The following is a 16,622-nucleotide window of genomic DNA, read 5'->3' as shown; positions in this document are numbered from 1 at the left end:
AGAAAACATTGGTCAAATCTGGTGTCCATGAAAAAAATATAAACAATATGATAAGTTATTTTAAAACAAAAACACTGGTGTTTGCGGATAAAGACTAGAAAAAAAACAACCGAAATGCAGTTTGATCAACAGGCTGAATAAAGAGTCCTTTGTTTAATTTCACTCCACTTTGCACCGAGCTGCAAACGCCCAGGAAAAGTTGCGTTTAGAGTGCGAATTGAGTTCAGGTATCCGTCAAGTGTCCAACGTTCTCCGACAACTTGTACACTGCCTTTCATTGTGGCATAAAAATGGGGTACCTATGACCCAAGCCGAACCTGCGTCGGTATATTAGACAATGCGCAGCGTTCATTCCTCCTATTGACAAAGTGCGGATTGCTTAAATGCCTATTTGGTCTCTCACTCTCTTGTCAGTCGTCTCATTCCCAGGACACTTCGAGAAAATTGACGCCGATCTGCGGAGGGACGCGGAGGCAACACTTGGTTAGCTCTGTAAAACTGATGGGAGGATCCCAACACAAATTTCAAGCACCGTGATTTGCTAATCAGGATTTTTCCCTTGTCATTTTCCTGTAGTCGTGGGTCTGGTTTGTGGTGCTTGCCCAGCCCCTTGACGGTGTGACTTCTTGGGTATCGAATGCTCAGTGCATTTTGATTAAAGCCCAAGTACCTTCAGTCTGAAGGCTGGGCTCAGGAAAGGAAGATCGGAGGGGCCTGGACTGGCAGTGCGAAGAAACAAAATACCCCTCACTTATGGCTGTGTAGAACTCATCCGTTGCGTTTGGGATTGTGGAAGGGACATCATTTAAAATAACTTGAGGTCGCCCAGTTTTGTTCACATTTGTGGGCGCCGATCATGGAGATGCAAAGGTGGTCCACAAGGTGGAAAACGAAAAGGTGGCTTATGGATTCCCCTGTAACCGTTCTCATCACTTTAACACTCCTTCTGGAGGCTGCAAGTGTCAGAGCAGGTAAGAAAAGATCAGGTTAACAAAGTTATTGTGAAACAAAAATGTGCAGGGACCGTCAGCCAGATGGAAGGCACTGTAGTTGTATGCTGCTCCGTCATGGTGACGGATATGGGACTGATTTTGGCAACATTTGTATGAGTAACTTTTTCGGATCACTCGCTCGCAAATGCGAGTGACCTACTGACACTACAGCTGTCCATAGAGATGAATTCAGCAGCCTGTGGAATCCCTCTAAGTAAAAAGCAACAATAGAGTCAATGGCAAGCATGCCACATGAAAACTAAGATTTTGTTTTACCACATGCTCTCAAACCTTATCTTAGTGGTAGCGCGTATATGGCGTTGCCTAGCATATTCAAGTTTTGGTTCACATATGAAACTGTAAATAATGACTAAGCATTGGCTCACACAGGCTTTACGCATGACTTGGTTTGTTGACTGGGGATTATTCTACTGGTTTACTTTGAACTTCATTTATTGTATTAGGACAGACTATTAGTGCCTCTTGAGTTGCACTCGGCAGTCGCGAGGAAACCTAAAAAGAATGTGTCCAAGAGGTTACACAGAGACGGCTTTTAAGATTTATGCTGAAAAAACTCTTTGTTTGAACTGGTGGTCCGTTAGGTGTGTGTGGACACGGCTAGCAGGGTGGAATTCCGCAGGGTTTTAGATCGCTGCCTCACAGTTTGGTAAAAAACAATTCTGCAACCTTTGGGAAGTTGCTTGACAAGTTTAATCATGACTTAGGGGGACGAAATGTTAACACTAATTTAGTTCAGTGTAGCCATCCAAACGACGCTATGTGAATTAAAAATAAAAAGTAAAAGCTTAATTGGCGTATTAGGCTAATTGCATTTTTGTTTCTGTGGTAGGCAGAGTTTGGAGTCCTGGGGGCTTAGCCTATTTAACCGTGGAAGACAGTTCAAGAGCAATACATTGAGTTACTAATTTAAACGTGTATTGGCTGAATATGTCCTTCTCTATCAATGTATGGTGAATATAGTAATTCTAAAGCAGTTGATCGGTGACTATGCTCATATCTAACTCCTGCTGGGAATGAGTTATGCTGCCTGACAAAGAAAATAAAGTATGGTATACATTTCTTTAATAACACAACATGCCTGGTTATAACTGCCAAAGACCCCCCCCCTGTCCTTTTTTCCATGGCCGATGACCATTCCCTTTCAAGCTGCTGATTTTAGGAGTTTCTGGTGGCTGTAAAAGTCAGTAGTGCCTACAGCGCCCCGCTCGGTCTGTGAAAAGTGCGCCCCTGGTCTGCGGGTGAACTGCACTGCCATCCAACACAGATACCCTATCTCCGTACAGCCCTAGTCCACACCGAAGCCCAAGAGGGGGCTTCAGTAACTCTGAGCGCTTTTTTACCCTCTTCGTGGATTTTTACACAAGTGTGTCTCCACAACGCAGCGTTGCCCCTTCAGTGGCTTTCCTCGATTCACTGGTGGGAATGCTTCCACTCTAAGTACTGTGCTCTTATTTGATGATGGTCTTCTTTGCTCATCCCTATTATTTTAGTGTCTTCAAAGGGCAGGCCAGCATATAGGCCTAGTTACACTGGTCCCACAACAGAGGCTGAGTCACACAAACTAGCAACAATGGCTCACAAAAATAAACAAAAAGCTCCATTTACGTTTTCCACTGATTAAAGATCTGTTTGTAGTTGATTGATATTAGAATGACAAAAACAAAGTTATTATAGTAGGCCCATTTAAGCAACTCTACTTGAACATTGACATTACAGTATTGAGTTTATACATAGTCAGACATACTTCGGACAACATTAATTAAGACCAGTTTGAACAGTTTGTTCTTTGCATTGATTTCTCAGCAGCCAAATATGGCTGTTTAGTTTCCCTAATCATTTGTGCATTTTTTTTACTGTGTAATTAAAATACTTCTTTATATATATATATATATATATATATATATATATATATATGAAAGTATGTATGTATCCTATGTACGGAGGTGGGCTTTATTGCACATGAAGGCATTTCTGCTAGATGTCCCGTAGGGCCTGCAGTGTACAGACACGTTCCTCCAGCCCCTGGGGCTTAGATTCCACTGATGCGCATTCCTTTAAACAATGCTCGCATTTCACAAATCTCATGCTATTTTTCGGCTCGAAAGGCCGGGCCGCTCAGGTTCTAAAATGGAGTTTTGTTTGACTTTTTCTTCTAGTCCTTTTTTTTCTCCTCCTCTGTGGCTTCCTGCCACAGTACCCAACTAGACAACATGTGTTTGTTTGTAAATTATAGAGCATATGCTTTTTTGGCAGTCGCTCTGCATCTCTCTCCAAGTTTTCTAATATGAGACCTACCATAATTACATGATGTATACGCATGTAAGGTCTTGTAATAGCAGCATATATGGACATCCAAGCTGGACGTGCACTAAAGAAATACAGTTGTGTGCCTTGGCTCTGTTTTAGGGCCCTGGGAAAGAGAGAATAGAATAAAAATAGTGGATGTAAATTGCACACATGAACATTTTCCTCTTGTGAAGTTTCCAGAGTGGCACTGGCATAAAGCAGGTCTGTTCAAGCAGCGAGAGGTCAGAGAACCGAGTGGCTTTGGTGGTGAGGGAGTGTGAAAAAAAGAGAGAGAGAGAGAGGAAGAGTGTGAGCCTGTATGAGAGGGGAGAGGGAGAGGGGGGATTCTGACTGAATACATTATTAGAGTCTCAGGGAGCTGCAGGTGAAAAGGTAGCCTCTCCGTCCTTGCTGATCTCAGCCTTGGAAAAAGTGATTTAGTGTCTGACAGGAGCCGACCAGAAGCGGTCCTGTTCTGTGCCCCTCCACAGCTGTGAGCTTCTCCTCCTGGAGACGAGCGCACACGCACCCAGAAGAAAGAGAAAAGAGAAAAAAAAAACATCTGGGAAAAAACTGCCTGTCCCTGGCCCTTTGTCAGCGGTCACACATGTCGGAGCGTGTACCGGCCTCTGGTACTACCCCTTCGTCTCTTTTAATGTTGCCGTGATGATCTCCCCGCCTCTGTTAACATGACAGGCATTAAATCAGAGCATATCTACCGACGGGACGGATTACCCCTCCCCTCACCCCCAACTTCCTACCCCATCCCACCCCATCACCCTATCAGTTTGCATTTTTATTGTGTGGGGGGGGGGGGGGGGGGTTGAGGGTGTATACCCCCCCCCCCAAAAAAGAAGTTATCCGTAGCAGGGGCCCCATGCATGATCTCATCATGGATATGCAGATTTCCTTTCTCCAAAAGGTCTGTCCCTCCCTCCAAGCGGCCCCACCCCACCCAGGCCCATACGGCTGAAAGACTACGTCTGATCGCGGTCTGTTTGTGCAGTGGCCAAGCGGGCCATGTCACACCCATCCATAAGATGCACTCCCCTGAAGACCGCACACACTCATTTGGCCCTTCTAATGGATTTGGTGGGGGCGGGGGGGTGGGGCTCCTGCTTTTTTTTTTTTTCAGCACCTCCCTGACAAGGTCGTCCTCTGGCTGCAGAGCCACATCTGGAACGGATGAGGGCCCGGGATACAGTGGCCTCTTTAGAGATCCGCACCTCCGGTCCAGCAGCCCCAGTGGCCGTGGAACCTTTCACAATATATAAAAGCAAGCGGTCAGCGATTGTGCCCCTGTTTCACAGTGTACTGTTTTTTTTTTTCTTTCTGTGTTATTTTTTATGGTCAGGATTATTATTATTTTTTTCACCCCGTCTCTCTCTCTCTCTCTCTCTCTCTCTCTCTCTCTCTCTCTGGCCATTCTCTCTGTCTGAGGGCGTGAGCGACTCCCACTGAATGGGGTTAAGGGTGATCGCTCGCTGAATGGCCACTCGTAGCGGGTTACCACAAAGAGGATTCCCTTTTTGTATAGGCTGAAGAATAAACGCAGCAGACCACTGCTTTTCAAACCTCTGAAAGGACCGTAAGCCACATTCGGATGGGTAGTTGGGGCTCAGCTCTTGTGTCCCCCTCCCCAAGTTTTGCCCGTTTAACTACAAGAGTCAGGCGGGCCAAAATGTTAGTCTTTTACAGTTAGGCCTCGTATTTTCTTTCTTTTTTTTCTTTCCCCCCCCCCCCCGCTGCCTTCTTGCCACCCTCCCTCCTTTTCCTCTCTGTGGTATATGTTTAAAAGCTCCTCCTGTTCTCCTTCTCTTCCTGAGACACATGTGGCCTGTCCCTGGTGGGCAACTGTAGGAGATTCTGTAGGAGTTGCAGATGTCAGGGTTGGGGGGCCCGCTGCCTCTAATGCATTCATCATGCACGCCAGGGAAACAGAGAGAGCGAGTGAGGGAGAGGGAGAGAGAGAGAGAGAGAGGAGAAGGGATAGAGGGAGGAAGGGAGAGCACATTAAGAATGGAGGTAGAGCGACGGGGGGAAATAAGGAGACTGAAAGAAGAAAGGAGAGTTTCAGACTTTGAGAGAGAGAGAGAGAAAGAAAGAGAGAGGTGATGGGAGTAAGTAAGATAGGGAGAGAGTGATAGAAGTGGGTGAAGGAGAGAGGGCGATGCAGAGAGAAAGAATGGACAGATCAGCACTTTCCCCACATGCCCCTCAGGGCAGTGACTCAATGGGAACTGTAAATCAAAGCCAGACTCAGGGAGCATCCTCATTCCCCAGCCAGTAGAGAGACAGTGCACTCCATAGAACACACCAACACATGCAGAGAGAGTAGGACATATAGAAGACGGCACAGTAACTAGTTCTGAGCAATAGGAAGGAACAGTTCTGAGAGTTTCCAGAAATCCCTTATATGTGCCGAAGTAGTAGAAAATAGAAATGGTTCATGTTGAGCTAGGGCATATTTTCTTCTCAAGGTCCACTGACTATAATGAAATGGCTTGTTATAGTTTGCTTATCCCCGGCAAAAACTGGAATGTATGCCAAAGTGTGTCCAGAAGGAAATCAAACATTTTTCCCCCTCTCACACGACCCACACATACGGAGCACAGTGGATGAAAACTGGGAATGGTTTAGCCCTGTGTGCCAATCTAAACAGTTATCTAAGAGAGTGAACCCTTTCAGACAATCCGGGTCGGCAATCCTGGTTCTGTCCCTACAAAAACACATTTGGGTTGTGGTGGAGTGTGTAGTGTAGTAGCGCGTCAGTAGTAGTCACACGAGGGTCATGTGGTTCGGAACCTTTTCGTGGGTTCAAAAATCAAAAATCCTTTAAGATGTGAAGCTCTGCAGTTCACTGAAACGTTCCAGGTCCGCTCCCCAACCCCTTTCATTTCACATATAAGTAGCACTGTTTGAGGGGGACGAAGTCTGAGAAGTTGTTTTGATAGCCGCCGGATTTTTAATACATTCTCATGGGCCCTCCACAGGAGGTAGGGGCTGAACTGCAGGATCAGACAGAGAGGCCCTTATACCAGGTGAAATGGGTTGTGGTGTGCCAGGGGGAAAAAAAAGACTAAAGTGGCTCGGTGACGGCGACCCTTATCAAAGTAAACCTAACCTATCCATGATGTGGTTACAGGGCTAGCCTTCTGTGGGCAACACTGTTTGTTATGCTGCTCATTTCTGGCTAAGATGGAGGATATTTCCTGTCATGTGAGACAGCAGACATACTTGTAAAAGCTGCTATCCAGACCAGGCATTTCTCAAGAGACTGTAGGAGTTCAGCTTAGAGAAACAGATTCTGTTTTTCAAGTGGTAATTGTAGAAGAAGAAAAGAATATGCAGCAATCAATTAAGTCATCATATATGCTGATTGACTAGGTGGATGTAGTTAACTGAAAGCCTGGATTTTAACCTTTTAAGGTATTTGAGAAAGCACCCATCTAATATGATTGTGGTATGTTGTGGTCTTAAAGGCAAACTACCTGTCCTGTTGTTGGGTATGGTTTATGTGAAAGAACATGATACTTTATACAGACTACACATGTCTGGGAAATTGATGTGAAAACATGTCTCAGTCTGGAGTATAAATCACCTTGTTCCATGCACTTTTCTCATAAGTGTGCTCGTTATGTGGGTAGGGCACTGCTGGATCACATTTCCCACCCTTCATTTGTAATTACCTTACCTTGGAGTGTTTTTTTTTATTATTTTATTTTGTGGTCATGATTTTTTTTCCAAATGTATATTATTTTCATAGACATGCTATGAGTGCTATCCAGCCTCTAAAAATAAACTCACTCGCACAGAATTAAAAGCACACTGTCTCTGTTTTCTCTCTCCCCTCAACCCCACCCCACCCACTCCTGTCTACAGCTGAACCAGTGGACGTGCTAAAGCTATTAGATTTTCAAAATGCCCCCGAAGGAGTGAGGAAAACAACAGGATTTTGCACAAACCGACGAGCCTCGCAGCCAGACACAGCCTTCAGAGTAGGGAAACAGGCCCAGATCAGCGCACCCACCAAGCAGCTCTTCCCAGGTAAGTGGAACCTCTCTTACCTCACTTCCTGTCAGTGGCCTTCCAATGCTTTTGTAAATGTGGGCCTTTGTTAGCGTTGCCAAGACTTTTGACAACAGATGCCATCCCCCCTCGATTGTACAGGGCTGTGTTTCACCCAAACAGGCCATTGTACCCTGGCAAGTGAGCTTGGCAGAAATGTCCCGAATTGCAGTCCAGTTCGGGGGCAAAGTGGCTATAAAGCTGTGACATTTTCATAGGAAAAGGAAAGTGTCATGACAAAGAGAGATGTATCTGTTCAGATGTCACAGGCTGTCCAGAATCCTAAGGAGTATACAAGCTCATAAAATAGTCTAAGCTCAGAAGAGTCCAGTTGAAAGATTTTCTTTCAAATAGTAGTTCAAAAATTAAAAACCCCTTTGGTGCTAATAAAGTTTTATGCTTTTGGCCTCATGCAAGGGCAATGTTCCTTTGTTTTATGAGACCAGAAATATTGTAGCATTTTAATACAGTGTGAAATGACCGACCGTCTCTCTGTTCATCATTGTTTGTGTCTTAGTAATTTCCACCCAGATTTTTCTTCATGATTTTTTTTATTGAAGCTTAGCAGGAGATTGGATAGCTCCCCTTAGGCTTTGGCATACTCGTTACAAATAAATTGGTATCCTCTAGATAACGTAATACAAACAAGACCTTGTTAAAGTTTTTTCCCCCCTCATTCAACCTGAATTGATTGTCCTCCAGTTTGGACTGAGAGCAGAGGCAAACAATGGAAGACTCTCACAGAGAGGAATGTAATGAGCCACGGACATTTCATAACATTAGGAGGACCATGTCTGTTCTCTGTGCTTTATTATATAACACTTTGTCTCAGAATACTTCAGGGAATACTCATAAAATACAATGGAGAGGTATACAGGTATACATATATACATACATATACAACAGAAACCAACGTCATTGTCTATTTGAATAGATAGATACATATAGATAGATAGATAGATAGATAGATACTTTATTCATCCCAATGGAATTTTTAGGCATCCAGTATAGCTTAGACAACCATAACACACATACACACATATCTCACATGCATAACCATCACTATAGACATGTAAAGAGTTAACAAATTGTCATATAGGAAATGATTAGAGTAGTAAAGGGCACTGTCACCCCTCTCCTGTCTCCTGGTTGACCTGTTTGTGTCTGACGGACGTCCAGGCGGCGTGTTCCCTGAGGACTTCTCTATCCTCGCCACGGTCAAGGCCAAGGCTGGGCTGCAGGCGTTCCTGCTGTCCATCTACAGCGAGCAGGGCATCCAGCAGCTGGGCGTGGAGCTGGGGCGCTCCCCCCTCTTCCTGTACGAGGACCAGCACGGCAAGCCCGCCCCCGAAGACTACCCCCTCTTCCGCACTCTCAACCTGGCTGATGGAAAGTAAGTGTGATATAAAAAGGCCGGTCAAGACAGGCCAGGTGAGGCCAGGCGAAGCCAGACGATGGCACGCAGTGAAGGATATGAGTTTGCTTTGGGCTGCCTGGCCAGCCGACTGCGCCCAGACAGACAGTCATCCTAGTGTGCCCCTGTCTTTGTTGATGGTGTTTCCTGTAGCCACGACAAACCAGTCTACCTGTCCTGTCTCTTTCTTTGATCTCTCTTTCCTCGTTGCTCCCTTCCTCTCTCTCCCTCTCTCTCTCTCTCTGTCTCTCTCTCCTTCTCTCTCTCCCTGTCTCTCTCTCTCCCTCTCTGTCTCTCTCTCCTTCTCTCTATCTCGCTATCTCTCTCTCTCCCTCTCTGTCTCTTTCTCTCTCTTCCTGCCACTTAATCTCTTGCATCTCTCATCCTCTTTTTTCTCTCGACATTTGTGCTGACAGTGGAAATTGTGTGAGGCTATGAGGCATAGGCCTACGTTAGGCCTACGTAGATCATTTGAGAAAATGCTAGTATGTATAGTGGGAAGGAATGCTGTTCTAGAACACGTGTCATGGTTTGGGAAGGGGAAGCCATGCTGTTTCAGGAGTCACTGGATTAGTTGAATGCATTGGAGACTGCCATGGGCCATCTGACAGCAGCCTCTTGCGATATTGGCTGACTTTATTCCAAACCGCAAAGCATTATCATCATGGATTACCTAATCCAATCAAATAGGCCATTCATAGGTTTCTATCAAGGCAGTAAATTCACAGTAATCCTACAATACTTGGAAGACTCAGGAATTTTGTCTCGGAGCTGTGGCTAAGCCGCTATGACTCTGTGACAGGGAACAACTTCCTGTGACCTTGAGAACATTTATTTTTCTAATCTTTCTGTCGTTTGTCTTCTGGTGTAGTACTTAAGATCCTTAACTCGTGCCTTAACATTCAGACTCAGTCTGTTTACTTGTCCTTCCATAGCTAGCCAAGGGGCCAAACAGAACATTATAATTGAACACAGTTTTGCATAGGCAGCTATGTTTAAATCGTCCTCCATGCAATTTGTATATATATTTCCATACCACTGTGTGAAAGTTCTCGACAGGAATGTAGGAAATTAAGTGTGATTATTTACAGTAAACTAAGGCCTTAATATTGATACTACCGGTATATATTAGTAGAAAATAAAAATAGAATATAGAAATAGAGACTCATTGGATGTTCAAGTCCAGTTTCTGCCAGAATTGTAGTTTTGTGCAGTTTGCTGTGTGACCCACCATCTAAAAAGCAACGTTCTCCGTAGTGGATTTCAGCGCTTATGTGGGCGGCAGAGTGGCAGAGCCTGAGTGAGCCCAAAGCAACGTTCTCCGTAGTGGATTTCAGTTTATGTGGGTGGCAGAGTGGCTGGCAGTGGGTGGCAGAGTGGCAGAGCATGAGTGAGCCCAAAGCCTCCCTGACTAAACCCACTCTCCAAGCAGACCTCCTCTGGGAAGCCTCCCTGACTAAACCCCACTCTCCAAGCAGACCTCCTCTGGGAAGCCTGCAGCACCCAGGCACATGGATGTCTCCTAATCACCAGCGTTTAGGGCAAAATCGTTTTTGTGAGTATCATATAAAGATGATGAAAGGGCTCGGTTTTTATCTGTAGTCTTAATTTCCACAGGCTTTAGGCAAACGTGTGAAGGAGAGAGAAGAGTTGTTGCCTGCGTTGTGATTGGCTTGTTTTCCTGCTTAGAACAGCTGTCAGCAGATTTGGTTTTGTGTTTGGGTTATAGAAATGCGATTAAGGCACAGAAACACAAATGTGCACTCAATTAAGCTGCCATGTGTTTACAATGGAACACATGCATGGTAAACAACACCGATATTTGATCAGAACAAAAGAGCTCTGGCATAATGAGAAAGTGTATTTAGTGGAGAAAGAGAGCATGGATTGCACTGGTTTAATTGTTACAATACTTTAGTGCAATAACATTATTATTTATCATTTGTGTTTAGTTAAATGGCTCTGAGTTATTGCAGAGGGACAGCTGATCTGTGATGATAAATGACATTCAAGTGGCCTTTGAAGCATCTCTCAGGCATTCACTACTGGGGGAGAGAAATATTTATTGTCAAGAATGCCATTGTTATGAATTTGATGGCTTGTTGGCGGGTTACTTTGGTTTATGCCTGACCATTTCCAGCTTGATTAAGCCAGACAATTTGGAACTGGATTAAGCCAGACAATTTGGAACTGTTTAGTCATTCCTAACCCATCCCAAGTGAGCTCTAATATCCTAAGCCGCATTGTTATCCCACCAGCTAAAAAAGGGCCTCCTTTAGAAAAAGTGAAAACCTTAATAGGATCAGTCCATTAAAACATGTTTAGGTGTTTGCACACAATCGTATATGCAGACATGCTGAGAACTGATACTTTACTAGACTGAATTGTTAACTTTGCTGTATAACGAGGCCTCACTAAGACCATAGCAACATTTATGTCCAGGGGAAGTTTTGGAGGCATCTTAGCATCTAACCTCGTGAGAGGCCATGCCAAGTGCCCCCTACCCCTCCCCCCTCCTGCCTGCCAACCCCCCCCCCCCCCCCCCCCACCCCTCCTCCTTCCATCTTCAGAACAATGTTTTGACTGTACGCCTCCGTTTGGCCGCCCCACCTCCCCGATCCACACTTTCCACAATGTTCAACGTGTCCGTCATGCCGAGTAACCCAGAAGGAGGATTTAGTGTAGGGTTTAATGAGTTTAATCCCATGCTAAACAAGGCCAGAACTGGGGAAGAGGAGGAGGGGGGGGGGGGGGTGTAGAAAGGGTAAGGGTGGGGTGGTGGTGGTGGTGAGGGGGGCAGTTAGGTGGCCAGGAATGAGACTTGGAATGTAATATTTCAAGCACGGTGGCAAATTGTCATGGGTTTAGAGGTGTGTGTGTTTGTGGGTGGGGTGGGGGGGTTCTCTCACGTGTGACGCTGTTTACCCATTTAACCCCTTCCCTGCTGCCACCCCACCAGCCTCTCTGTCATCTCCTCTCTTTGCTTTTTCTCTCCATTCCAGGTGGCACCGCATTGCCATCAGTGTGGAGAAGAAGACTGTGACCATCATTGTTGACTGCAAGAAGAAGGTCACCAAGCCCCTGGGCAGGAGCAGCGGTGCTATCGTCAACACCAATGGCATCACCGTCTTTGGAACCAGGATCCTGGATGAGGAAGTGTTTGAGGTAAGGCCATCGGCCCCTGGCTACTCAAAGCAACGTTTTCATGCTAGCTGGAATGCTCAGAAACACGCTTTAATACGTTTCAATACAGAGAGGTTCTTCATTTAGTCATCAACCGGTCTATGTCAGTTCCGGGGACACTTTTTGCATTTTTCCCAGACATCTCAAACATCTCTGTGTAATTGTGCTGTTAGAAGTGCTGAGCTATGAATCCGTGTGGAATTAGTCTATGTCAAGCAGCGGCCTGGTTATTTTGGCATGTGCTGAGCACTCATCAAGAAGAAATGGAGACTAGACCTCTTTTATGGGCGGAGAGATTAGAACAAAGGAGACTCAGTCTGAAAGCATATACTCCCAGAGCTCCTAGTAATTTACAGTTCTAGCAGACTCAGGGGGACTCTATAGGTCCTTCCATACTGTAGCAGTTACTGTTTTTGTTTTTTTAAAACGGCAAGTAAACTAGCATGGGGTGGGAGTTTTATTGGCTCATAAATGAAACAAAAAGGGCGGCGTTGAAACGTGAAGGAGCTGAGGAACGTGAGGCAACAGCAGTGCTTAATCATTCCCAACTGTCAGCAGAAACTTTAGCTGATTTTGGGGCGATGCAGCTTCAGTCGTCAGTCGAAAGCCTTTTTTTCCCCTCCGTCCCCGGACTAATATGTCTTGTCAGCAATGAAATGAAACAATATTTTAAACCACACCTTGACTTCCACAAGGGAGAATTGGAGAGCTTGAAGGGTCAGGGAGGTTTATATTTGCTCTCTAGACATTTACATTTCTGTCAAGAAGAATAGTTTCATGGATGCATCTCTGTTCCCTCGAGCAAGTTATTTTTTGTTGAAAGCACACTGCTGCAATAAAATGCACTTTAGGCCAAGTGGGCTACAGTATGTGGAGGGAAACTTAAGATGGCCTCCCTCCCTTCCACCTCAGTGGGCCAGTGCAGATGAAGGACAGGGGGAGGTGTGTTTGTGAGAAGGAGGGAGGGAGTGATTGAGTTACGGAGTTGAAAGAGGTGGATCTCCTGGCAGGAGAGCCCGGGACGAGACATGCATAGCTCCTGAGAAAGAGGCTTCCAACTGGGACGTCTCCAGCATGTGCTTACCTGTTCAGTCTGATTATAAACATAACCTCATCCTGCTATAATGTAAATACATCAAACAAAAAAAACTAGTGTTTCCTCTACTCTTTTATGGGTTCTCTGCCAGTGGCTACAGTTCATTGAGAGTTGCGTTAGTAGAAAAATGTCTGCTGTGGAAGGGAAGCGGTTGATATTCTTTATAAAGATGGGCTCTATATTCTCTTTGATGTAGTACGAAGGAATGTCAGATAATGAAAACAGTGTGCTGATGGTGTGCTGGGGGATCAGAGCTATCTTCAGTATGAAGCTACCTGGCTGATGGCTATCCCTTCAGCCCTCCATATGTTTCAAATGGTCTTCTATATGGACTGTGCTTGAACAGAAAAGGAGAAAGAGAGAGAGAGAGGGGGGGGGGGAGAGGGTGAAGGTGAGTAGAAGAAGGCGAGATATTTGTCTTTTTTTCTAAGGTCGGCCAAGATAGCACAAGGCAGTCCCTGTATGGCTGCTGTTTGCTTTTAAAAAAAGGTCTCAGCTTTCCATCACTTCCTGTCACGAGGGCCTCTTCCCCTTGTAATTAACGCCACTTAAGGCTAGTGGAGGCCCTCTTTGCGGCAGGACTGCATTTAGTCAGGGTGCTGCTTCAGGGATGAGAGGTTTATGGACCACCCTTGATTATGGTGAAGAATTAGCCATTGCCCTGGCATATCCATCGGGCTGTTGTTACTGTGACTTTGTCATCATGGCGTTTATAACAGTGTAATAACGCATCAGTTCTTTTGACATAGGAAAGCTGAACTGTCAAAATATTTTGTCAAAAACTCAAGCACAAAGAAATGTGCTCTAGCATTCCCTTGGGACCCAAAAGAGTGTCCCGCCTCTGCCAGATTGAGAAATTAAGGGGAAAAATGTAACAATAAATATGAATGGGAGCTGACAGCATAAACCGCGGGGTCTGTTTCCCATCAGCACGGGCAAGCTCGTGGGACGGCTCTTCTGACGTCTAGCAAGTCCAGGTCAGACTCGCTTTCCAGAGGGTGGAGGTGGGTAGGTGGGGGGTGTTGGGGTGGCAGGGATGGTGCGGTCACTTGCGGCCCATTCCTGCTGATCACCAGAGAAGATGGAAAGGAGCTGGCGTCGAGGTGCTTCGTCCCTGACAGATGTAAGAGTGGCGATGATTATCAATTAGCACTCCTTCGGAACACATCTGTTCTGCATTCTGCGTAGAGGGAAGAAAATGCACAGTGCCATCTGAGAGGGAGGGAGGGAGAGAGAAAGAGAGAGAGAGAGAAAGAGAGAGAGAGAGAGAGAGCACTTCAAACGCCTTGGGGTTTAATTAATGGTAATTACTTTGAGATTTTCACTCGTGTCCTCATGTGCCAGTGCCAATAGCTGTTTCTTTCTTTTTGGTGTGTCTGCTCAAGCATTTGTGTTTCTCAACTGGTCTAAACTCATCAGCATTGCTACTGCCTTCCTTTTCCACGATTGTCAGAGAGTTGAATTCTCATGCGTAAAATGCAAAGTCGTTTGTTCAGTGGCTGACTTTGTTCAGGTCTCACTAGGTGATGTGTATGTGTATTTGCTCTCTGGTGTGTGTGTGTGTGTGTGTGTGTGTGTGTGTGTGTTCCCTCTTTTCAGTTTGCAGATGCTCCTAGGGGTTGTAGGGTTGTGGGGGAGGAGGAACAGAACCAGGAGGTCTAAATGACTGATGTAAATAAAGCCAGACAATGACTAATTGTGGTGTGTGAGTGAAATACGAGTGTCAGGGTGAGGGAGAGGCCATCCAGGCCACCGGAGGGTCTGTTTGCCTGCGAAAGAGAAAGTTTGTTTATGGGAAGGGGGGTGGAGTGGGGATATGAGAACCCCGTTATTGGGCCTGTGTAGGTTTGACTGACGGCTGACGTTGCCTTGTCTCAATGGGTTTGTGTCATCACCGTGGTGACGTGGAGGAGTGAGGAGCATTCTGTATGCATGTGTGTATCAGCTTTTGAGGTGTGTGTGTGTGTGTGTGTGTTTGGAAGTACATGTTGCTATGTTGAAGGTTTTATATTTGGCACCATGTTCAGCAATCTGACATCTTGTTATTTTCATTTTGTCAAACTTTCAGGGATTGATTTTTTTCCCTTTTTTGTATACCAGTGGCAGGTTTCTGAATCGCAGACAGCTCTTGTCAGGGGGTTGCCAGATGTGAATTAGAGTTGCATACCAAAGCAAGGAGTGGTCTCTAAGGTCCTCTTCGTAGTTCCATTACCCAGTACCCCCGTTTTAAAACAAACTGTACAATTTGAAATCTATGTAGTTTTGGAAAAAAATTTTGTTGTTTGTGCTAAGATTGTCAAGCGTAAATTAATTACAGCAACAAAGATTATTTGGACAAATCTGCTATGTATTTTTCTAAGATTATTTTGAATTCTATTGAAGACACAACTAATCAAGTCAAAACCACCACGGTAAAATGTCTAAAATGAGGCCCTATGACATTCTTAACAGTGAGCTCAGTGTATAATTTCTGAACAGGGCCCTAGTCTGTTCTCCTTACATGGCCACCGCAGAAGTGTACTCTGGGAAATGTGAAGGAAATACCTGGCCTAGCTTTGAGGAACCTCACTCCCTAATGCATTCGCCACTCAGATGAATCACGTCTCTGTGATGTGTTGTTTTAAAAAGCCGGCTCCGACTAACCAACCTCGAAATGACAACTTTCAAAGATTTCGAGCACAGAATAACAGATTGTGCTCAAGATAGTTTGCCGAAAAAAGGATTTTTTTTTAGTCTATAGTCCAGCTGTGTGTTCGTGCCACAGCTATCCCCAATGCCAATGAATTGGTGGAAACACATGGGTTTGTAAAAGAGAAAATATATGGACCCTTTATACTCTATATATGGCCTGTCTCCGTGCTATTACCCACCCCGAGATCCAACATGGGCTCCCTCTGGAAAAAAAGTTCTTCGGGAAGACGTGTCATTATATTGTCGTTAGTGTGATTCGCCGTCTGAACTGTTTCCCAAATGCCAAGCTGCTCCGCGGCTGCCCGGTTGTCAGCTGGAGAGGAGTGCGAGGACACTTTCTGTTGGCGGTGTAGAATCTGACGGTCCACAGATAACGCCGGTGAGAGAGAGCGCTCATGAAAGAGCCTCTTTCATGGCTCCTCTGGGGCCTTCTCCTCTCGCCTGAACCCCGCTCCCCTTCATCGCCCACCTCCCCTCCACCTCCCCTCCACTCCTCCCCGCCCGTAAGGCACACTATTCATCCTGATTTGACACTACTTGTCAGACACGCAGGCTGTTCCCCCTGCGCCCCCCCCCCCCCCCACACACACACACACACACACTACCACCACCAACTCCCATCCTCTCCTCATACACACAGTAGTTCTAGTTATGGCGTCTGGGGTGTTTCTGGGGCTGTTATTTGTTCTCCTTAGCTGGATGGAGCCAGTGTAGTGTAGTCTGCTTGTGGATTGCAGGTCAGGAGGAGGAGTGTTTTTGGATATAAAAAATTGTTTGTGAAGATTAAGGGGGGGAAAGTTGATTAGATTTCATTACAGAGATGAGGTAGCTACCAGCTAAGTGTTGTTGTTTTTTCTTTTGTATGCAAAGC

The 16,622-nt window shown here is 45.5% G+C and overlaps 1 protein-coding gene across 4 annotated transcripts in view; it reads left to right on the top strand.

Annotated features, from left to right (window-relative positions):
* Positions 1-630: 630 nt before the first annotated feature.
* col11a1a (collagen, type XI, alpha 1a) overlaps positions 631-16,622 on the top strand; it is an 83,125-nt gene continuing 67,133 nt past the window's right edge. For 3 of the 4 annotated variants that reach the window (XM_042067698.1, XM_042067697.1, XM_042067696.1), the window contains exons 1-4: positions 631-971; positions 7,182-7,346; positions 8,547-8,760; positions 11,784-11,946. In XM_042067698.1, coding sequence (XP_041923632.1) covers positions 857-971; positions 7,182-7,346; positions 8,547-8,760; positions 11,784-11,946 — 657 coding nt within the window. In that variant the 5' untranslated portion in view covers positions 631-856. The remainder of the gene's footprint in view (positions 972-7,181; positions 7,347-8,546; positions 8,761-11,783; positions 11,947-16,622) is intronic. The other variant, XM_042067699.1, reaches the window with a different exon arrangement.

Source organism: Alosa sapidissima, chromosome 17 (genome assembly GCF_018492685.1).
Source record: "Alosa sapidissima isolate fAloSap1 chromosome 17, fAloSap1.pri, whole genome shotgun sequence".
NCBI classification, from domain to species: Eukaryota; Metazoa; Chordata; class Actinopteri; order Clupeiformes; family Clupeidae; genus Alosa; species Alosa sapidissima.
This window is presented reverse-complemented; position numbering and strand designations above follow the sequence as displayed.